General features: G+C 37.6%; 2 protein-coding genes across 4 annotated transcripts in view; one reads left to right on the forward strand and one right to left on the reverse strand.

The window, feature by feature from the left end:
- Nucleotides 1-2882, forward strand: part of LOC110158726 (calcium/calmodulin-dependent protein kinase type II delta chain) — a 177370-nt gene extending 174488 nt beyond the window's left edge. For all 3 annotated transcript variants that reach the window (XM_055156699.1, XM_055156700.1, XM_055156701.1), the window contains one exon: nt 955-2882. The gene's annotated coding sequence lies outside the window, so the exon portion shown is untranslated. The remainder of the gene's footprint in view (nt 1-954) is intronic.
- Nucleotides 2883-4917: 2035 nt separating this feature from the next.
- Nucleotides 4918-24450, reverse strand: aco1 (aconitase 1, soluble). The gene is made up of 21 exons (XM_020923245.2): nt 24331-24450; nt 23225-23356; nt 21841-22009; nt 20738-20875; nt 19327-19396; nt 19064-19247; nt 17816-17955; nt 17569-17740; nt 15973-16073; nt 15230-15346; nt 14997-15156; nt 14120-14255; nt 13914-13998; nt 12747-12903; nt 12094-12218; nt 11901-12005; nt 10636-10778; nt 10295-10442; nt 10095-10217; nt 8575-8760; nt 4918-6584 (listed from the first exon to the last, which is right to left on the reverse strand). The coding sequence occupies exons 2-21, from the start codon at nt 23331-23333 to the stop codon at nt 6468-6470; spliced, it is 2685 nt and encodes an 894-aa protein (XP_020778904.2). The 5' UTR covers nt 23334-23356; nt 24331-24450; the 3' UTR covers nt 4918-6467.
- Nucleotides 24451-24773: the final 323 nt, after the last annotated feature.

Genomic DNA, 24773 nt, shown 5'->3' on the forward strand with positions numbered 1-24773 from the left:
TGTGTAGCCCTGGTTTAGTCCTGGTTTAGTCCTTTTATAGTCCTGGTTTAGACATGGTTTAGTTCTTGTGTAGCCCTGGTTCAGTCCTGGTTTAGTCCTTTTATAGTCCTGGTTTAGTCCTTTTATAGTCCTGGTTTAGACGTGGTTTAGTCCTTGTGTAGCCCTGGTTTAGTCCTGGTTTAGTCCTTTTGTAGTCCTGGTTTAGTCCTGGTTTAGTCCTTTTGTAGTCCTGGTTTAGTCCTGGTTTAGTCCTTTTGTAGTCCTGGTTTAGTCCTTGTGTAGCCCTGGTTTAGTCCTGGTTTAGACATGGTTTAGACCTGGTTTAGACCAGGTTTAGACCAGGTTTAGTTCTGGTTTAGTCCTGTTGTAGTCCTGGTTTAGTCCTTTTGTAGTCCTGGTTTAGACCTGGTTTAGTCCTTGTGTAGTCCTTGTGTAGCCCTGGTTTAGACCTGGTTTAGACCTGGTTTAGACCTGGTTTAGACCTGGTTTTGTCCTGTTGTAGTCCTGGTTTAGACCTGGTTTAGTCCTTGTGTAGTCCTTGTGTAGCCCTGGTTTAGACCTGGTTTAGACCTGGTTTTGTCCTGTTGTAGTCCTGGTTTAGTCCTGGTTTAGACCTGTTAAGTCCTGGTTCAGTCCCGGTCTAGTCCTGGGTCTAGTCCTGGGTCTAGTCCTGGGTCTAGTCCTGGGTCTAGTCCTGGGTCTAGTCCTGGTCTAGTCCTGGTCTAGTCCTGGTCTAGTATTGGTTTAGTCCTGGTTCTTTCCACAAATCTCGTGCCCCCATTTAAAAATCCCCACTACACCACACCCACTGGTTTTAATGTAAAAACTATAGGAAAAAATAAAGCACAGTTTTAAAAGTTTTTCTTCTGATTTTTGCTTTTTATGGGTAGAAAAGTAACGTTTAAAAATACAAATAAAAAATCTAATCCTGACTCTGTTTTCTTCTCGTTTCAGCTGAGAACTCCCCGATCCCCGAGTGATCGACTCCTCACCAGACCCCGCCTCCTTCTACATGTCCATCAAACCCTCTCGACCAATCCTTGCCCAGTCTGTAGCTAGAGCTCCGCCCTCTCAGTGTGTTGTTTACATAGCGTCGCTGCTGGACGGAAATTCTTGTAAATGTTATAACTTTTTTTTGTTTTTTGTTATGTTTTGTTGTTTTTTTTGGAGTGTGCTGCGTTCACACTCACAGTTCACCGAGCCATCATTTAGTGACAGTTTTAATATTGCACACTAACTATTGTAAGGGAAAAATATACTGAATCTTTTAAAATCCTGTATCATTCGTTCATTCATTTTTCAAAAATAAAACCAAAAATAAGAAAACGACAAAACAACTATTTTCTTCTAGTTATTTGTCTCCAAAACCAAAATGGAAAAATAGATAAAGATTTTTTTTTTTTTTTTCAGTTTTCAATTTTGTGTTTAAATGAAGAATGGAAAAAAAAACGTCTGTTTCCTGTTTCCATGACTTAAACTGCAATGCCGGACTTTTGCACCGCATATGGACTGTACCAGGTCTAAACTGGTCTCTGTCCTGGTCTGGTCCTGGTCTAGGTCCTAAACCAGGACTGAATCAGGAGTGTGGGGACGGGCCCAGAGTTGTGTGATTTGAACTGAGACCAGGACCAAACCAGGACTGAGAACAGGACGGAGATCGGTTTAAACCTGCTTTAGTTCTGTTTTAGTCCTGTTTTAGTCCTGTTTTAAACCCGGTTTAGCCCCGGTTTAGGCCTGGTTTTGTCCCAGATTTAGTCCTGGTTTTAGACGTAGTTTAGTCCTGGTTTAGTCCTGGTTTTGGCCTGGCTCAGTCCGGCATTGCAGGAAAGGTTTCGTATTCATTTAAACACAAAATCGAAAACTGAAAAAATGAATCTTTGTCCTTTTTTTGTTTGTTTTTTGTTTTGGAGACAAATAATGAAGAAAATGATCGTTTTTTTCATTTTCTTATTTTTGATTTTATTTTGAAAACCGAATGAACGAACAATACATAGATTTTTTTACAGTTGCCGTTTAGTTCCTGCTTATGATTTTAACTTGTATCTCGGTATGTTTACTACCAATTTTAACACGTTTCAATTGACCATCAGTTGTGAATGTAACTTACACAAAGCCGTTTTAAAGGCAGGTTTTCATCACGTGTATTCAGCTCTTGTATTTCTTTGGATTTTTATATTGTGATATTGATGCAGTAACTTGTCCCTCCACTTTGACAATATATAGTTTTCATTTTTGAATTTAAAGGTCCTATATTACGCAAAAATTAAATATCTGGAGTTGTGTTTTGTTTCATTCACACATGTTTGAGTAATTCAGGTTAACAGCGACTTTTTTATCTTTAGTTCAGTGGAGTTTGTCAATTCCAGGTCTGAAATGATCCAAATGATTCTAGTGAAGGTGTACGGAGTTTAAAAACACAGTGGAGCACTTCCTAAATGACATGACAGTGTGTTTAAACAAGTGTGAATGAAACAAAACACAACTCCAGGTTTGTTTTTGATGAGGAAACAACATTATAACACAGAAAAAGCGTAATATGGGCGCTTTAAACCAATTGTACAGTTCCAACTATTGTTTTACACGGGACCATAAATCACTTTGTTTTTCTTTTTTTCCTTTTAAATTATCACAACTTCTGTCATGGGTGTATTGGTGTTTAGTTTTCATATTGTAGATACACAAAGTTCTGGTTAGGACAAAACTGGGTTAAGAGTAGAAATGATGATGACTATTTGGTGTTTTTTGAATCCGTCTCTAGTTTGATTACAAGTTTCCCTCTTTTGCGATTCCTGGTGGTACACTGGTATAACATGTTGTGGTGGGACAAGTCTGATGTGTGGTAATGAAATATATAATAAAATGTGTGATTATGCCAAAGGAAATCATTTGTGTTTATTTAGAAATCACTGTAAAAATGTTTGCTGGGACATTGGTTCTGCACTCAGCACTTATGCGAGTCCATATGTCACATTTTCTTTGTGTTTTGGTCAATTTTCAGCAGCTTTTCTGTATTTTACCTCTCTCTTTACTCTACTGTCTATTTACTAAACTGTCTGCATGTTCTGTTTACCTGCTCAGTGCAGCCCCTTCTCTGGGCGTAACACAAAGACCATTCAGCAAAAATCTAACTACCTCCAACAAAAAAATCCAACTACCTCATGAGCATAATGAATGGAGCGCAGGCACAGAGGCACAGAGGCACAGACGATGTGTTTTTGTGCGCAGTCTGGATCCCCTCTCATGTGCGTAATAATAAGTCTACATCTATTCAGTCTGTAGTGTCTGCATAAAACTGAAGCAAAACACATAACATGAACCAAACTCCTTGTCCTGGTAAAAGCGTGTGGTAATATCCAGGGCAGAGTGTGTGTTTGCATAAAGATGCAGCCAAACTGATAATATGAACCAAAACTCCACCAAAAATGCTCCAACTTGTCAGTTCTGGTAAAAGCACAGTTCACAGATGTGGTGTACATTGTGGCGTCATTTGTGTAAAGTTCTCCATAGTCGTCCTCCGTCCAGGTAACGGTGCAGTAGAAGCGTAAAGAAGACAATAGTTGTTTTTTCATTTTCTTATTTTTGGTTTTATTTTGATAAACAAATGAACAAATGATACACAGATTCACATGACGTACAGGACCCATTACATGTGGTTAAACTTTCAAAGAGTCTTCCTCAGAACTCTCATGGCTCCTGCTCTCTTCCTGTCTGTCTCCTCTCCTTATACGCACAACCGGACCAACGTCACACACAGCATGTTGTTGTTTGTTACCGGGAAAACGATCCCTCAGAGCCAAAATGTTCTGTCTTAGTGACCGTTGTTGTTCATGTTAGACATGCTGAAGAGTTGTTGTCTGGTTGTGTGTACAGACAATAAAGCTAAGAAACCTTCGCTGAAATTCATCTCCACAAAAACAGTTAGTTGCACCTTAATCCAGGAGCAGGTTACATCTTTGCTGGCAAATAAATATTTGCCTAGTTATTAAAATCTTGATTTAATTATAATATTGTTTATCAGTCTTCAAGAGACAAACAACTGCACCAAAAATGAATAATTTTCAGTTTGAATCAATGGTTTAGTCCTGTTTTAGACCTGGTTTAGTCTTGTTTTAGACTTGGTTTTGTCCTGTTTTAGACTTGGTTTAGTCCTGTTTTAGTCATGTTTTAGACCTGGTTTTGTCCTGTTTTAGACTTGGTTTAGTCCTGTTTTAGTCATGTTTTAGACCTGGTTTTGTCCTGTTTTAGACTTGGTTTAGTCCTGTTTTAGTCATGTTTTAGACCTGGTTTTGTCCTGTTTTAGACTTGGTTTAGTCCTTTTTAGTCATGTTTTAGACCTGGTTTTGTCCTGTTTTAGACTTGGTTTAGTCCTGTTTTAGTCCTGTTTTAGACTTGGTTTAGTCCTGTTTTAGACTTGGTTTAGTCCTGTTTTAGACTTGGTTTATTCATGTTTTAGACCTGGTTTAGTCCTATTTTAATCCTGGTTCAGCCCTGGTTTAGCTTTGGTTTCGATCCTGGTTCAGTCTTGTTTTAGACCTGGTTTAGTCCTAGTTCAATCCTGTTTTAGTCCTGGTTCAGTTTTAATTTAATCCTGTTTTAAACCTGTTTAATTCTGGTTAAATCCTCATTTTAGTCCTGATTTTAGTCCTGGTTTTAGTCCTGATTAAATCCTGTGTTAGTCCTGATTAAATCCTGTTTTTAGTCCAGTTTAGTCCTATTTTTTTAATAGTTTGGGTCATCACAGCAAAGTGATGTTTTTTGGTGGTTTTTCAGACAGAAAATCGAACCTTTTACCAAATTAATACCTCAACAAAGTTCAGTTCTCTCTGCCTCAAATGCTTTTAGAAGTGAAATATTGCTTAAAAAAGAAATAGTTGAACATTTTAAAGTTTAAAATGCAAAAACAAACCAACACACAAGTCAAAGATAAATCACTTGTTTATTTCACCTTGTTCAGTTCAACTCCACATTTATTAAGGCAACAAGACACAATGAACAGTGAAGAGATGAGTGAAGATGGACGACGGACATGATTACGTGAACAAACAGTATGGACATGGAATATGTGGTTACCGTGACAACATAAGGGCATCACTGCACTTCATATTAGCATAGCATAGGCAGACTAAGCCCGTCAATCAAAATAGTGCATGTCTGAACCAAAGACGCATCAACACAAACGGTCCCTGGTTTTATACGCCGCAAAAACTGAACATCTACACACATTTAAAACGCTGGAATTCAGAATACTCTTTGTTTCAGAGATTGTTAGATGATTTATTTAAAGATGCACTATGTAACTTTTCTTGTGGAGAGTAAGCCGTGTGTCATTTGTTCATTTGTTCTTCAATATAAAACTAAAAATAAGAAAACAAAAAAAGATACACATTTTTTTTCTTCATTACTCCAAAACCAAAATGAAAAAACAGATAATGTTTCATTTTTTCAGTTTTAAATTTTATGTTTAAATGAAAAAAAAAAAAAAAAAAAGAGACAGATAACGACCGTTTCCCATATACATGACATAAACTGCAATGCCGGACTGACCCAGGACTAAACCATGTCCGGGACCAGACCAGAACCAGAACAGGACTGAGTCCGGGACCAGGACTGAGACCAAGTCCGAGACTGAAACCGGGACCAGACCTGAACTGCGACCAGGACTGAGAACAGGACCGGGACCCTGACCAGACTGGGACTGACGCCAGGACTGAGACCAGGACAAGACCAGACCAGGACTGGAAACGCTTCAGTCCTGGTTTAGTCCTGGTTCAGTCTGGCCTCGCAGTTTAAGTAACATAAATGGGAAACGGTCGTTATCCATTATTCATTTAAACACGAAAACGAATTATTATCCATTTTTTCATTTTGGTTTTAGAGACAAATAATGAAGAAAATAGTTGTTTTGTCGTTTTCTTATTTTTGGTTTTATTTTGAAAAACGAATGATACTCGGATTGAGAGTCAGCCTCCAGTTTCCTACTATGACATTAAACATCTATTTCATTATAGGTGAGAAAAAAAAACTCAGAAAACATGTATTCTGAACTTGGCTTGGTGCCGTTTCTTTTGTCTCCATGGTGATAAATACAGGATGTTTAATGCCATATTCTGGAACATTCTGGGACAAGCAAGTGGCGAATCCTCATAAGAAAAGTTATACAATGCAGCTTTAATTTGTAGATTTCATGAGATTTGTTTCAATGTATTTGCCGACCGTACAGAAAATAATTGAAACAAACTAAATAAATAAAGTAAATAAGTAAAGAACAGATTAAAATAGCGAATTCATCCATTTGAAACGTGTGTAGTTAGCAGTTTTTGCGGAGTATACTATGGCTTTCTGACCTGACAGAGTACTCTAATAAAGTTCTCACATGTGCGTAGCAGCTTTGTCTAACAGTAGAATTTCAGTAGATCTACAGGGAATGCTGGAATCATGGACACAGATACGAGTCTTTCTTTCCTTGGTTAGTTTTGGGACATCTTGCGGATCATGTAGTTGAGGATTCCTCCGTGATGGAAATACGCCAACTCAACGTCCGTGTCGAACCTCATCAGAACTTGGAATGTTTTGCCCGTGTCCAGCTGCGGAAATATAAAAAAAAAAGTGAATTCAGCATCTTGGAGTGAGGATGTAACGATATCCAAATCGCTCGGTACGAATATTATCATGATATGCATCTCACGGTACGATATATTGCGAGAGGCTGATATAATAATTGTAGATAGGACACTTTTTTGCTTTTAAAATACCTTGACAAGAATTTGGTGTGAATTATTTCTGTCATAATCTTGAGAATTCAAGTAAAAAACAGATTTCTTCATGTTTTCTGTGCTGAAATGAATCATGGGATATGTAGTTCTCCATGTTTATAAGCTGTTGCTACTATAAAACCATGCATTTAAGTAAAAAAACTTGTGACAGCCCACGATATTATTGTGAGACTTTTGACGATACAATATCACAATATTTCAATTATTGTTACATCCCTAATCTACAGTATCCTTGTGATGTGGTAAGGAATTGTTCCACTGTGTTTTTAAACTCCACACAGCTTCACTAAAATCACTTAGATCATTTCAGGCCTGGAATTGCCGAGGCTCTACTAAACAAAAGGTAAAGGCTTGAAAACTACTGCTTCATGACATCACAAGGTGGAACAGAGCATTTTGATCTTTGGAGATGTAGACAGACTAATAATTCAGGATTATTCAAATATGTGTGAATGAAACAAAACACACTTCCGAGTATGTTTTTGGTGAGGTAACAGCATTTTAACGTGGCTTAAATCTCACAAGAAGCCATTTTGCGTAATAAAAGACCTTTAAGCTGTGTTCATTTCACAATGTCATTATATGGATTTAGTTTGTTCTGTATTTAGTTCTAATTTAGTCTTAATTTGCATGTGGTGTCAACACTGCCATTCTGTAGAAGGTAAAACAAATTACTTTTACAGAACTAGACAAATATTTTCTACAAAAAACAGTCCACGCGATGCAAATGTAAGTTATCACATTTGTATACATTATAAACACATTGATTTTGTGTTTTCTATACAGGGTTCCCACTTTTTTTCACTGACAAAATAAAAAAAATAAAAAAATCCATGACTTTTTCATGACCTAAAGTGAATTTTCCATGACTTTACGGCACCTATATGTAGAATTGATCAGACTTTTAGGGCTAAATATGAAGTGTTAATCCCTTCCACTCACCTTATGGTTTGGGATTATAGTTTTTTAACATTCAAAATACTGTCAGTACATTTATTGTCGTCTCTTTTAAACAAAAGGCGCAGACGTTCAGAAATAATCATAATAGCCTAATGAGAACTTAACAGAACGCTGTAGTTCTGTGAAAGAAATACTAAAATTCCTTGACTTTTCCAAGATTTCCCTGACCATAGGAACCCTGTCTATAATTAAAGACTAATCATCAAATAAAAAACTGATCATCAATAATTATTGTGAAGTTTTGCCTCCTTGTACAACCATAAACATCTACTACAGTCTTAAAGTTAAAACGCAGCTAAACTAGTGACATTTAATGACAGTATCACGCTGGCAACTTGGACTCCAACGCAAACGTCTTAGTACAGTTCAATAGAAAGTGTCCTTCTATAGGTAATGATAAATAACAAAGGAATATATGATTTTATTATCTGAACTAAAATACCCTCCAAAACTGAGAAATACAACTAGAAAACAGGCTCTGAATAAACTCAGAAACAGGTTCTTCAAACAGGGAATAAAGCAGAATTACACAAATTGCAAACAGCAGATATCAGATACAGAGTTTCAGATGCAGAGCTTGAGTGTCTCTCTTGACACGTCAACAATCGAGCAAAGACTAAATGAACAGCTGGAGTTTATAAAGACGACCCTGAGATGATAGGGAATGAGTAGCAGCTGTAGGAAAAGGAGGGAGGTAGTAAAATGAGGACTGGAACAGACTGGGAAATGGAGCTGGACTGGGGAGCTCATGTAAACAATGGGCAGAACTGTGACAAACAGTATTCAAAGTTTTCATTCATTCACTGACAGACATCTGTGGTGAACTGTGCTCGCTCCGTACCTTAATATCGATCTTCATTCTGGGCGTTAGTTTGTCTGGAATGACCACAGTGTATCGCTCCCTCCCGGTGAGGCCCAGGCTGTCTGCAGTGTCCCCGGGCAGGTACTCCAGAGGGATCACCCCCATCCCCACCAGGTTACTGCGATGGATGCGCTCGTAACTCTCGGCTAGAACTGCCTTGATACCCTACGGACAAGACAACAGTGTCATGTAGTCCACCTTAAAATAAGAATAGTCCACCTTAAAATAACATTACAGATGATGATAAGGGCAACACTCTGCACTTTATACTTTATATTTACTAGACCTTAATAAAGCCTGTACAAAGACTCGAATAATTATGAACTAATTGTTTATTTAAGTGCATATTAGACTACTGTTTTCACTAAAACACAATTAACCTCATCTGTAAAATTTTACAGAAAATCTTTTTTTTCCCGTTTAAGTGAATAATTTTAGTTCCTGGTTGGCCATAGGTAACAGACAACAGCTCTATGTGGTCATATCACTTGAAATGATATTGATTAAATTGACTCTGCCTTTCACATGGACATTTCTGTGGTGCCGACATAGACAGAGTTATTCTGTTTTATAACTCAAACTGCCCTAAACTGACACTTGATTGACTGATACATAATTCAGGCTTACTAACTACTTAAGTAGTAACCAAGAATAAATAATTCTTAATGTGTTAATGTTTCAAGGGGGCTGATAAGGGCCCTTGTAATTTTTCTTAATTTATTTCTGTTCATCCATCTTCTGATAAAAGGAAACTCTCAATCTCATTGTTACGGCCCTGGCCGTGCTCTGCCCTGCCCCTTCCTGTTACTCTCCCTTTGTCTCCAGGTGTTTTCACCTCCCTCCACTGCCCTGCCTGCTGGCACGCCACCGCACCACCACGCCGCCACGCCGCCAGCACCATTTCACGATTCATGTTTTATATAATAAATGAATGTTCACAGGCTAAAACGTCGCCGTTGTCATGTCCTTCGAGCAGGGGCCGTAACACTCATGGACATGTAAAACCTTAATGGAAATCTGTAACCCACTTATTCTCATGTCAACAATTCTGAAGAGAATCTGGACCAGTTTATACTCCAAACACACAAATAAAAAAAATAACACAAAAATTCAAAAAAACTGAATAGGAATTTGATATGAATTACAAAAGTCCCTAAATCTCATGTTTACTGAGATCTGCTTCAGCTTTGACATGGGAATTGTCTCAGTCCATCCCCAGGAACACCAGATATACCTGTTCTTATATTCACTTCCAAAAACGTCCTCTGTTCAGAGCTTGTTCCCAATTCAAATGAGAATACAGAGACAGTTAGTTCACAAAGAGTCCAGCCATTCGTCTGAGCTCTAAAGGGTTCAGGAATAGATTCAGTTTGAATTGAGAGTCATAAAGAGGTTAATAAACTAGTTGTTCAACATGACTTCAGTCTTTGTTCATGCTTTAATTAGGCTATGATGGTGGAGTTATTATGAAGTTACTGACAAAATTACAAGATTCTCACCAGTAAAAATGGTCCCTTAGCTGCCCAGTCTCTTGAACTACCCGATCCGTACTCCTTTCCTGCTAAAATTAGAAGAGGTACTCCCGACTGTTGATATCGTTCAGCGGCATCAAACACGTCCATCTGTTCCCATGACAACACAGTGTAAGCCACATGATCAGTACTGAGTAAAATGTACCGGTAAGTATCTTTAAGCGTACAGTCTCTCCCGTGGGCAGGTGGATGGTCTGTGGAGCTTGTTTGTTGAGGAATTTGTTGAAAAGTCGGATGTTGGCGAAGGTCCCTCTGGCCATGATGGCGTCGTTCCCTCGTCTGGAGCCGTACGAGTTGAATTCACGCGGCGTCAGTCTGACAGAGCGCAAAAAGAGAAGACTTATTTTTCAATCTTACAGCAATGAAAAGTAAATAATTTGGTTTAGTTTGAAATATGCATCATGAAGTAGTTCTACGAAGTTGTTATTGCATGTTTCACAGTATGGCATCAAACTCTCCACAGATCTGACATGTAACTTTGCCTGATTGGAGATTCAAAGTCACACACCCCCTGCTGGTGAGGAAGCGCGCTGCGGGGCTGTTCCGGGCGATGTTTCCTGCAGGAGAGATGTGGTCGGTGGTCACAGAATCTCCAAAGTTCAGCAGCACGTGGGCATTTATGATGGACCTGGGAGGATGCAGCTCCATAGTCTGGAAATAAAAACAGATTTACTATATTAAAAAAATGCTTGCAGTTTTGTTTTGACCTGGTTTATGGTTAATATCTAAAAAGTGGGCCTATCCACATGGGACATAACCAAAGGCAATTTATTTTCTTAATAATGAAGAGGAAAAATGGTAGTATTTAATAATCACTTCAATCATTATTCAAAGGCGTTGTTATTAGCTAAAAAGGACTTTCAGCCACAATATCAATATGGCTCATTTGTAGACCCAATCATTAACAACAAATGAGAATCAGTACAGTAATACAAGTTCCTGCTGTCAATAAATGAAATAAAAATACAAAATGTCATGAATACAACTAGGGTCTAACCAATATATCAGATGGCCAATATTATAAGCGCTTTGAGTTGCATTTTTGTATGAAAGCGCTTTATAAATAAAGTTTGATTTGATTTGATTATCGGCCAATAGTTCACATGGGCATGTTATACCTCGTTATACAGCTTAGACTCTCTATTTTATGTCCATTTAATCCAATTTACCAACAGATAAATTACCTAATATGTGGCACAGCATCAATATTTATCAAATATCAATCAATCAACACTTATTAATAAAGACTTGTGATCTGAGAGGAGCCTGTGTGAGCGGTGAGTGTTGCAAATGTGTCGGTTTTGAAGCTCTTTCTGGTTCTGTCTCATTGGTTAGTGATGAGTTACTGTAGCTCCCACATAAACAGCCTGTTTTCTCTTCCACTGGCCTAGTGTAAAGTGACTATAGTGGGTGCATACACATTACTGGATCTGCATTGATATATAGATGAGCTGCGAACAGAGGTGTGAATGATCAGCATTTACACTAGTTTACTAATTTACTGACTAGAATGTGATGCAAAAATGCCAACCTACTGTCTTTAAATATGATGTAAAGGATCAGAATAACAATAAATGTAGCCTAAATAAATCCGAGTTAAAATCCAGTAGGGCCAAACCTAAATTTTATAATCAACTGAAGATTTACAGTGAATTTTTACATCACTTTTATATCGACAGCTCCAACTCCCATTTTTCCTGTATCATATTGGCCGTAAAAAATCCATATTGGTCGGGCCCTAAATACAACATATGAAATTAAATCTTTACTGACCAAACCCTCGAAGAATGGAGGAGACTTGATGTAGGTGGATCTGGGGTCCCAGGTGTAGAGTTTATCGGAAGGAGCTACCAGAGCATTCCAGCGCTCATTCACTTTCTGTTACAGTAAACAGAATAAACAGATCAGAATACTTTTAAATACACACTTTAGCCAACAAAACTCAAGCAGAAGTAGTCCCACCCACCTCGATCTTCTCGTAGACCTCTTTGAACATGGATGGGATGACGTAGGTTCTCTCCACAGCCTGGATCTCCTCTCGGGTCGGCCAGATGTCTCGTAGATACACCTCCTTACCTTCATTATTAATGGCTAAAGGAGAAGAAAAAAACAGTAAAGAACAGGATATAACATGAATATGATGATTATACAAATACAGTGTGGTTTAACATGGGATTAACCTGACAGTGTTGGGCTGGGGTGACCATTACTGTCTTACTTAATTATATTTTTATGCAGTAAATTCATCATTCACAGAAAATTCTTCATATTCTTCATGCAGCATAGATTAAAAAAAAAAACTAATTAAAGTATCCTTGTGGAAAACTTGAATTGAATTTTAACTTGAAGTAGAATCCAGTGGAACCAGTCACATTTCACAACAACAAGAAAAAATATATTCTTTTTTTTCTAATGGCAGATGCATAAAAATCTTCTCAAATAAAGAAAAAGTATTAATTTAGTTTAGGCAACATTAACTTTTGGATGGCGTCTTTCATTATGATGCAATAAAACACAAAAAAATCACTTCATAATGGTTTATTATTTTCCTTCTGATTGTAATGTTAATAGTTTTTGTGAGTACAAATGTGCAGTAATCTTACATCACAGCGCACTCACCTATGGGCTGCGTCTCAAAGTCTATCCTGATCGTCCCGGCGATTGCGTAAGCGATGACCAGAGGAGGAGAGGCCAGATAATTGGCCCTGGTGTTTGGGTGAACTCGTCCTTCAAAGTTCCTATTCCCAGAGAGGATTCCAGCTGCTACCAGGTCCCCCTGACACACAACAGACCACATCAACTAAGAAAGATTTGACTTTTATGATACAGTATTTTAATGCAACGTGTTTTATTGTGATGATGTTTGGAGATTTGGACTGGAAAGATGTAAAAAGTATTCTTATCTCCTAGACAAATCAGTTACATAATACTGTATTTTCTGGACTATAAGTCGCACTTTTTTTCATGGTTTGGGGTGGTTCTGCAATTTTTACTCCAGTGCGACTTATATATTTAAATTTTCACACTGAAGCTGCGAGAGGCTCTAGGCTTGTGTGTCAGTATCTGCTGCTCCTGTTACTCCTGTACCACTGTCACTTCGCTCTACTGCACGTATCCTGCAGAAAAAGCCTCTGTCCTGCTGCAAGCAGTGAAATATTCAGCTGAAAACATTAATTGAGCAGCAAAGAAAGAAAGTTTGGAGTGAGTAAGCAACTTGTGAGGGACTGGCGGAAAGCGGGGATGGAGAACGCAGCTTCACAGCACCCGGGTGCATCGTGCAACTTTCCGGGAAGTCACTGGATGGATCGAAAAAAACCTGGACTTCAGTGACAACTGAAACCATCCTGTCGGGATTCAGAAAGGTCAGAATAATTCTAATTGGAACGGAGTCTGACGACAGCTACACAGAAAAGGAAGTGGCGCTCTGTTTACCTCTGGAGGTCGCAGAGTTGCTCAAAAGTGACATTGAGGATGAAGAATTCAATGAATTTAGTGATTTGGAGTGAGATGGAGAGTTTGGTAAACTTGTTCTGTTCTGTTGTTTATGCTATAATTATCTGAAGAACTGTTCATATGTTACGTTAACAGTCTGTTGTTCTCTCTGCTATTGTTGTTACTATAACTTGGCTTTTAAGATAAAATGTCGGTTCCTGGTCTCTGATTTTATAAAATAAATTTACCGCAAAAAGTGCGACTTATAGTCCGGAGCGACTTATAGTCAGAAAAATGTATGCTCTTGCCTGAGCTTGGACAAGAGTATAAAGTATAAAGTATAAAACATTGTACCTGTGTAATGGCCTCCACCACAGGCTCAGGCAGAGGTCCACTGTTTCCTATGCAGGTCATACAGCCATAACCGACCACCTCAAATCTGGAGATGCACAAAACATCAAGTTTACTTACTCTTCTTTGTAATAAAAAGAAGACATTGTGTTTGTGATGATTAGGAAAAGTAAAAAAAAAAAAAAAACAAGAAAGAAAGAAACACTGACCCCAGCTGAGAGAGGTAGTCCATGACCCCGCTCTCCTTCAGGTAGTAGGTGACGACTCCACTGCCCGGGGACAAGCTGGTCTTGATGTAGGGCTTCACACTAAGGCCGTGTTCTATCGCCTTTTTGGCCAGGAGACCTACAGAACATAACTGTTGTTTAAAGGAGAAATTTTACTATTTTAGCTAGAACTACAATGCCTGAGGACTTCTTGTTAGAGCTTATTTTAGGCTTTTTTAAAAGTCTTGCCCTGTTTTACGTCATTTTTGTATTTTTACATTGTATTTATGGAAATAACTCTCTTCACACATGGCATATTTTAGAGCACGGGTCTCCAATGTTTTTTTTCCATTGAGCTACCTTTAAAAAACAAATTCTCAGAGAGCTACTCATTTTAGTGGCCGCAAGAAATTGTGAGGATTATAAGAAACAGGGTAAGCCTTTGGGCACGGTTAAATGGACAATGGTTTATGTTTTATAGACATCTATTAGTGCACAACAGGCTTCAAAAAGATTTTTGTTATTTGGCGAGCTACTTGGAAGAGGGTGGAGAACTACTGATAGCTCCTGAGCTAGTGGTTGGAGACCCCCAACTTAGAGTCTGTATATTGTGCAATTAACAATTTCGGTTGTCAGTTAGGTCTGTAACTAAACTTATCTAAAATAATTCAGATTAATTGCTGCAGTGGTAGATCGATTACAGTCTAGATAAAATGTTGAAACATGTTTGCCAGTCATATTTGCTGCTCCCACCCCTCCCGTTCAAACTACAATACTTCCTACTTGCCTGAAATATAAGTGTCTGAAAAAGTGTCTGATTTATCAATACATCTGTGAAGCCTTGGTCTGTTGTAGTAGAATGGTACTCCCTCCTACCCACCTGCCCCGAGCATGACGGAGGGGTTGCTGGTGTTGGTGCAGCTGGTGATGGCGGCGATCACCACAGAGCCGTGGCTCAGCTCATACTCGGTCCCATTGAACTCAAAGGGCACCACGTTGTTGTGGCTCTTGGGATCCACCTGGAAGCCCTTGAAGCCTTGCTGAAATGGATGAACAAAGAACCATTAGCTTCGGAGAAATTACACAGATTTTAATATTTACAAATGCACCGACCTTAGCTCCCAGACAGCTCTCAAAGTCACTCTTCATTTCTGACACCGGGATTCTGTCCTGAGGTCTTTTGGGGCCACTGCAGCAGGGGACCACTTGAGACAGATCCAACTCTACAACCTACAAAACATTTTAGATAAAACTGAGGAAAGCAAGTCCTAATATTAAAATATTTAGTTTCTCTTAGGCAAGGCAAGGGCAAGGCAAGTTTATTTGTATAGCACAATTCGTACACAAAGTAATTCAAAGTGCTTAATTAATAAGAAATACATTAAAATCACAATTTTAAAAAATCAAAACATAAATAATCATCATAAAATTTAAAAGAGAGAGAGATTAGAGAGAAGAGTGAAGAATGAAAATTGAAAACCTTTCAGTCGTATACACTGCTCTTATCGACTGTTTTTAGTTTTCTGACTTATAATGTACATAAGTTTTCAATTAATACGTGAATATTGTGGTTTTTACTATCAAGTATGAATTAGTCTTTTGTCTTTTCCATCTTCTACTGTGGCAAAAGTAATGTTCCACTACTTGCTCATTTTAGATTTCGTCATTACAGAAAAAACATGATTCTGATTTTGAATGCATTATTAAATTATCATTATAATTATTCATATTCATTATAATTACAAGGGAAGATTTTCTAGGAACATCATTCGCAGCTGGAGGAAATGTCAGCAGCTTTCTCAGAACAGGCTGCAGGACACAAACCCTGATTAACAAACCTAAATGTCAAGACTCACTTGAGTAAAGTCAGGATCTTGAGAGACATCTGTGTAGTCTCTGAACATGGACACGGCCTTCAGGTACTTCGTAATATAATTCAGCTTTTCCTCTTCACGACCTAATTAAAAATACAAATGTACAAACTATTAGGTGAACAAACAAACTATTGCAAAAGTGACATTTTCAGCTCAAATTACCAGATATTCACGTAAATGAACTTCTGTTGTTATACTGACATTTCGAACACTTGCTATCAATTCTCCATAATGATTTCAACAGCACAATGATTAAAAAAAAAAAAAAAAAAAAACACTTCCTTCAAAAGCATTTAAATTTCATCAAAATAAAAACTTTCTTAAATAATATCAAGTGGTCTTAAACTAATTCTAGCTTTGTTTTATTTGTGATTTTTCAGTATAGATAATACTAGAACCATTATTAAAACTCGCATTAAAACTAGATATTAATTTGAACATGGTTTAGTATTTGGGCATTGGTTATTTTATTTATTATTTTGGACACGTGAAACTAAATTGGCAATGTAATTCAACTTACACACACTAAACTACTAGCCTGATTCATCAGCCTGTTTCACTGTGTGGAAACCGTTTGACGTCGCAGCATTAGAATTCGTTCGCTCGACGGTCGGTGGGTACTTTTTTATCATTTAACCAATCGCTGCTGTTTGGTCGTGATGTATGTAATGCGCCGCTAACGGGGATAACTGGTATATTAAGCTTCTCCCAAATTCCCTGGGAAGAAGGACGATAACGTTTCCTTCCCCTTGATAAAATTCACCAAACATTCTCTTTGTTCCGGCTTTAAATCCTCGATCTAGGGAATCATTGCCAACACAGAATGTATGGCTCTTTGCTGATTGGCTGGTGCCCGAACTCACACATCTGGGGTCTAGTGTATTCTGATTCCTGACCTAGTCGCTGGTTAGAAATGAAATTGAGCGGAGGCACTAGATCGCACCAGCCTGGCTACTAAGCTACTTCCTTGTGGTTTATTTTGTAAGATCACAAATGATAAACTTTTGTGCCTTCGTTAACAATATTATTAGTTTGTACAACCATAAAAGGAAAAAAAAAATCCTTACATTCTTTATCTCATTTTGCTTATTTTGATACGATCATAAACGATTAGTTGTGTATGATCATAATACAATACAAAAAAATAAAGAGATTGGTTTCAAATTATATTTAGTATGCATAGTATGTCATTTATTTTGCTGTATGTTAATATTTGTAAAGTTTCATCATCAGTGTTCATAAGCAACCACATGATTATTGAATTTTCAAAACTGTAATGAGCAGAGGTGGGTTAATATAAGTTTTTTTATTCTTCTCACTCCTTTTCGAGATGTGCTTTTCTGTTGTTTATAATATATATGTAGTATGTATCATTTTTGTTTCCCTCTTGGCACAAAGTCGAAATAAAAACTAATCAATCAATCGCTTTTTTTTACTTAAATGTTTAAAAATAGACATTGGGAAGAAAATGAAAACTGGCAGAGATCATATCAACAAACAAAAAATAATCAGTATTTACATGTATGTTTTTTCCTAAATATATAATAGTTCATAATAATTATAAAAGCGGGCTCTGACCTGTCTGTTTGAGGTACTGCATGCTGACGTCGTCCACGGGGAAGAAGGCGGCAGTGGCTCCGTACTCAGGACACATGTTGGCGATGGTCGCTCTGTCTGCGATGGACAACTGAGCGACGCCAGGCCCGAAGAACTCCACAAACTTTCCCACTACGCCAACCTGACGGAGGTGCTGGACACGTACACGTTTTAGCATGTAGTACAGAAATTACTACCATTACTACAGATATTACTTTGCGTGAAATACCTTTGTAACAGTGAGGACGATGTCGGTGGAGGTGATGAGTTTATCGGGGGTCCCAAACAGCTTGTACCCCACTACCTCGGGCAGGACCATGCTGATGGGCTGTCCTAACATCACCGCTTCTGCTTCTATACCACCAACACCTACAACATCAGAAATATGCAAGGAATTAATGTACATATTCTATGATTTAACAATGTCTTCTAACAAATTCTCCAGTAAAATCTGTCTTTTAACTGTCAGATTGCAGATTTGTTGGCATGGCTTATGGTTAACATCTCTGGATTACTGGACCTAATCGTATGAAACACAAACGGGCACAAAGTTCAGTGTCTTCTCTGTTGGCATAAAAAAACAAAATGCATAAAATTAATAAATAAGCAACTTCATGGAGTTTCTAACTAAACTAACTAAATAATGATAGGATTCAATGTTTGTGGATGACAAGTTTGGAGATGTAATTCAAAAACGGTGAATCTTCCACAGAATTATGTAGACCCCCAGCCTGATTCATCAGCCGGTTTCACTCCGTTTGACCTCACAGCAATATGATTCATTCGCTCGACAGTAGACAGGTACTTTTTTTATTAATCAATCACTGCTATTTGGTCGTGACATATGTAATGCGCTGCTAACAGGACTAACGGGTATATTAAGCTTTTCCAAAACTCCGTAGGAAGAAGGGCAATAACGTCTTTCCCCTTGATAAAATTCACCAAACATTCTCTTTGTTCCGGCTTTAAATCCTCGATCTCGGGAATCGTTGCCAACACAGAATGTCTGTCTTCATCTACATCCATCTCGACGCTTTGTTTACTGTTGTGCTGTACCACAAAAGGGACTCAGACAGACGCTTGAATTTGACGTCATGGCTTCACAGCTCTTCACTGATTGGTCGGTGTGCGGTTTACAACTTCAAGGGTTGTTGCAAACCGTCTAGTGTATTTTGATTCCTGACCTAGTCGCTGTAGAGAAATGAAATTGAGCGGAGGCACTAGGTGGCGCCAGCGTGGCTAATAGACCCCTGCTCTCTCGGAAATCAAGACATCATCAAACTTAGGAACATGGACGTAACCTACTCAAAGACCAAGAGAAACTGATATAAAATTGAACTGGAATTTAGACAGTTTTGAAAGGAAAATATGGAGAGAGTTAGAGAGAAGAGGATGAGGAGGCAGATGTTTCGAGAGACGAGTTTGTTTGGTTGCATTTCAATCAAACTAAAACTGAACAGATATCAAATTCTCTTACCCCAGCCCAGGACCCCCAGACCGTCGATCATGGTGGTGTGGGAGTCGGTGCCCACCAGACTGTCCGGGTACAGGAAGCCCTCGTAGTTGAACACGACTCGGGCCAGGTACTCGAGGTTCACCTGGTGGACTATACCCGAGCCCGGAGGAATGATGCGCATGTTTCTGAACGCTTTAGAGCCCCACTGAGAGAGACGGGGAATATTTACTATAAACATATGATTTACAACGCACATATGATAACACTGTAATGAGGAGGTTTACCTTTAAAAACTGGAATCGTTCTTTGTTACGGTCAAACTCTAAATCTTGATTTTTCTGAAGACTGTCAGACCTACGAAAAAGTACACACAGTATAGTCAGGAGTTATACAATACTTGCAAACATACAGTATATAATTAGGATTGTTAAAAGTATCAATACCCAGATACTACTGAATACTAAAACTAGTATTGAAACTAGAGGCTCAAGTCTTGATACTGGGAACAAAAATAACAAAATTGGACATTTCCTGAATAGTTTTTGAATTTTGATTTTATTACTTATTTTTCTATTTTGACTTGTATATACTCATTTATACAATTATACCTTATTTCACACCTGCCTGTTGCTCTTTTTTGCTACTTATTTAGAATTATTATTACAATTTATATTTTTTACTCTTTGTTACTATATTATATTGTGACGTGTGAACTACTGTGTCCAAATAATTTCCCTTGTGGCTCAATAAAGTTTGTCTAAGTCTAAGTCTAAGTTGATCAGAACTAGTATTGCTGGATTCTATAGGAAAATATGATTTAAGACAGACGGGGCAGCTAAAATTAAAATTATTTAAATGCTGAGGTTTATTGTAATATAGTGAGATGGATCCAGTAGTCAAAAATAGAAATTATCAGGTTCAACATTTGTGAATTTACCTTTTGAATATTGCATGACAAATACCACCTTTACATTACATTTTAGAATCTGACCATTAAAGGGACATATTGGAGAAACTGTTGTTATTCTGTGTTGTTTTGTGTTATTATAGAGCTTTTATCATCAATATTGTATCAAAAACAGTACTGAGTATCAAACCTTCCCCTTAGTATCAGTTTAAAATGTTAGTATCGTGACACAGGGTATCCCCAGGTTTGACTACCTCAACTTTAAGACTTTTTAAAGACCTTTTTAAACCCACTTAAATGAAAATTAAGACCAACATCGCACCCATTATGCGGGCGAAAAACACCAGATCCAATTCTAATAATGACCAACCAACTACCGTACTATATCTAGAATCAAAGAGCCACTGTGGATTAAACCTACACTTCCCCATGATCCATCCAGCGCCAGAAACCAAAGTATTGTTTGCACATAATCCAAATTAGATGTTCATTCACGTTACATGTTTTTCCTCCTTCCTCCATTTAACATCGCACTGCAGCCCAGTTGAGTAAACAAAAAAAATAGGCTAATAAAATGTAAGACCTTTGTGAAAAAATAAGACTTGGACAAAATAATTTAAGACTTTTTAAGGCCTTAATTTAGGAACATGAAATTTTAGACATTTTTAAGACCTTTAAGACCCAGCGGCTACTCTGTGACAACACTAACTGGGAATATATTGTTGTTTTGTTCAGGAATGTTAACATGTCATGGTACTGGTAAAAAGAAAAGCCAAAGCGGAACGTACTTCCTGTTAAAATCCACCTGAATGGAATGATCGATGACCAGGTCGGCGGGACACACTGGGTTGATCTTCTCTGGATCTCCCCCGAGTTTCATGACCGCATCACGCATGGCAGCAAAGTCCACCACCGCCGGGACGCCTCTGTGGACAAAACGTGAGCTCACACAGTCAAGGACAGAGCAGTAAAACGCAACGGCATACAAAGAATGGGCTTTAGCAGAATATAAATCACAGGCATTTATGTTTCTTTTTCTCTTTTTTCTATTTTAGGATAATTAATATTGTTAGGCAATGTTTTTTTCATATTTTTAAACAATATTCTACTCTAAAGTGAGCTATTAAATTCAGTTTAGGGCTGAAGTGACTAATCTGATTATAATTTGTAACCAATACTTTATTAAAATGATCAATGGTTTATCATCATCTGAACTAAGAACACTGGAAATACTGGACACACCAACTAGGGATGGGATGAGACACAATTTGTACAAGATGAGATGAGATTCAGTCCACGAGAATGAGACAAAACGAGATTTATATAATTTTGAATAACTAAATTGCCATTCAGTTCACAATTTTGGCTTCACAATTTTTATTTTGTTAATTTTATAGTTTTGCAGTAATTGTAGCACTGCTTTTTGGTATTATAACTTCTCAAGAGGAGTTACACCGCAATGTTTTTTGGCCATTTTTTATCCAAGGCAAAAATATGAGGAAAAAATTCTCACAAGATCATTTTCCTTATGTGTGCACAATCTTGTCAGTTTTGTTTCACAAGTTCTTGTCCCATCCCTAATGCCAACTGTTACGAAAGAGATATTATCACAAAGACAGCGCCAGTCTAATAATAAACTCAGACTGGCACAAGGCGGATGAAACATTTTGTGACTTTGATGAAAAGTCCTTTCTATAATTAGGTCCACTGGTTACACACGTTTTGGTTTGTAGATTATACTTCCAGTGTGTTCTACTGTCTGACTAATATTTAAAGTTTAATATAAATATGTGTAGCCTACCTAAAAACATATATACATCAGATTAAATGAAATGGTGTAAAGACAAATTAGTAAACATTTAGCGATTTAGTCAGCAGCATTTCGTCTTACGTGAAGTCCTGGAGAATGACTCGTGCCGGTCTGAAAGGCACCTCCACAGTATTGGTCTGGGTCTCCTTCCAGTTGAGGATACTCTCCACGTCTGCGCTCTTGACCAGGAACTCATCGCAGTTCCTCACCGCAGACTCCAGCAACACACGGATGGAGAAGGGCAGGCGGTCTATGCACATTTTAACATTTTATTACCGCTATAAATGCCATTCAAGTTTATACATTCAAGGACATTTTCTACTAGGCCTGTCAAGATAATTACTACACCAATTTATCATTCAATAAATGAAACCTGGAACAATATATTATTTGAAGCTAAATATTTATTGTGTGTACATTTTCTTTGCAATAGTGGGGAGAATTCAGTTCTTTTGTTGTAATATAAAAAGATTTTGCTGTAGAGAGTTGAAAATGTTAGCCTGATTCATCAGCCGGTTTACTTCGATTCACTTCGTAGATACTGTCTGACCTCACAGTGTTAAAATTCGTACGCTCGATGGTAGGCGGGTACTTATACTCATCATTTAATCAGTCGCTGCTATTTGGTCGTATGTAATGTGCCGCAAACCTGGCTAACTGGTATATTAAGCTTTTCCCAAATCCCGTAAGAAGAAGGACAATAATATCTTTCCCCTTGATAAAATCCACAAAACATTCTCTTTGTTCCAGCTTTAAATCCTCGATCTTGAGAATCGTTGACAACACAGAATATATGGCTCTTCGCTGATTGGCTGGTGCCCAGACTCGCACTTCTGGGTTTTTTTGCGAACCATCTATTGTATTTTGATTCCTGACCTAGTCGCTGGAGAGAAATAAAATTGAGCAGAAGCACTAGGTGGTGGCAGCCTGGCTATAAAAATGTAATTTCTATAGGCAATAATTCCTTCATTCTGATATAAATTTTTATATTTGTTAACTTGGATTATCCTGCTTTATTATAATTGTGTCAGAAGCAACAGTTTCAATATTATTATGTATTTTAATTTGTTTTTTTTTGCTTTTTTCCTTTTGCAATTATTATTATTATTATTAATTTCTTTTATTTATTTATTTATTTATGTTTTGTCTTGTCTGTTGTTGTACTTTAACCAAAAACTTAATCTGTCAGGTTATTAAATTAATAACATGGTGTTGATGGACCCCATATTATACAATCTTGCCCAGGTTCTTTGGGTGTCCATGTCTTTTTCATAGTTTTTACATATTGGCATACATAAAATGTGTCAAATGCATGTACATATTTATGTATATATGTAGAAGTGTGTGTCTATTGTGGGATTATAATTTAAAATTGTGGGGAAAAAAAATTATACTGCAGTGTATCTCTGTAGCAATATACCGTGCTTCTATGTTTGTTATCGTGACAGATCTACTTTCCACTTACCATATCTGGGGTCTCCAAGTTTGGTCAGATTATAAAAGCGTTGGTCTGGCTGCGTGGGTTCCAGTGGCTCCACTAAATGCTGAAAGGGATTATTTGTGGTCTTGGACATCCTCCTCTTTTGTCAGTATGATGCTAAAAACACAGATTTGCCAAAAGGTGTTATCCATCAACACTTGGACAATAGCAAAACATCAGCAGATCACGTGTGGCTAGTGCAACTGCAAGTGACCAATCAGCTGTGCTTCCTGAGAGTGGGCAGCAAAAGGGATTAGCATGCTGTCAGGAGAAGTGGGGCTAAGGGTCATCTAAGGCTTGGCTCACATTTTACTAACTTCTTATGCAACTGGCTAATTCCAGGAGGAGCAGCGTGTTGAAATTAAACTAAGACGTAGACTAAAGAGCTGTTGCAATCTCCACAAATATGCTGTGCCACGGGTGAATGACAATGTAATGCTGTACTTTCATGCAACGTGAGAATCAATGAAGAAAAAATGATATCTGTGCAAAAGGTCACATGATAAAAACACTTCCTGGACAGCCACAACGACACAAGTTTTCTATTACTACATAAATCTGTACAAAATGAAGCTATTTAATCGTATTATGTTGTATAACTTAATACAGTGTTTACACCTTAATATTACTTTATTTATCATTGCGCAATATTTTATAGCTAATGTCATCCAATATCATTCAGATTAACCAACAAAACCTCTATGCATTTGAGGTTATTGTGCAAACTAAACTAAACTAGCATTGGTTTTATTTTGGTTAATTTTTCATGAATCAATGACATTTCAACTCATGACAGTTAGCATTAGCAACTTTTCACAACACATTTAAGCGTACAGAAAAATAGGATTTTGTCGGATTGAACAAAGAATGAAAGTGTTAACAGTTCGTGAAACACTAAATGTTTGGGAATAGTTATTAGGTAGGAAATTAAAAGCTAAACATGACAGAAAGACGCAGTAAGTAACGCAGTAAGTAACACACGCGGCACGATCCATTAAAAGCGCGTATGAAAGAGCAGCATCGCATCTATTTTGTTGGTCCGTACGTAAAATGAGACATGTAAAATATACGTGATGGTGTCATGGACTTACATTTAGTGCAGAGGGAGACACCACAGAGCAGGACGTTTGATATCCACACAGTAGCCACACTGTCAGCTGTGCGCCTACAAATCCCACAGTCCTCTCGCCGCAACCGGAACACGCCAGAGCACTTCCGCTTCTCACCAAAATAAAACTGGTTTGTGCCCTAATCGGCCGTAAACATAAATGAAAAATAAAATAAACTACTTTCATTATACGATCAAAATATTATATAAACTATCGACTGTTTATTATTAGCTAATGAAGTTGTATCTTAGCACTTTATTAATCTGAGTCTTTATTAAGAACATGTAATTTTTTTTTAATTTATTTATTATATTATTTTTTTAAAGATCAGTTTTTAACATCTTATCATGGGATTTAACCAAATAAGAAGTACATCAGAAGCAGTTTAAAGCATACAAGTAAGGGACTGTTGGATTTATAATAAT

This window comes from Boleophthalmus pectinirostris, unplaced genomic scaffold, assembly GCF_026225935.1.
Source record: "Boleophthalmus pectinirostris isolate CB_2022bp ecotype Guang Dong unplaced genomic scaffold, ASM2622593v1 HiC_scaffold_20, whole genome shotgun sequence".
In the NCBI taxonomy this organism is placed as follows: Eukaryota; Metazoa; Chordata; class Actinopteri; order Gobiiformes; family Gobiidae; genus Boleophthalmus; species Boleophthalmus pectinirostris.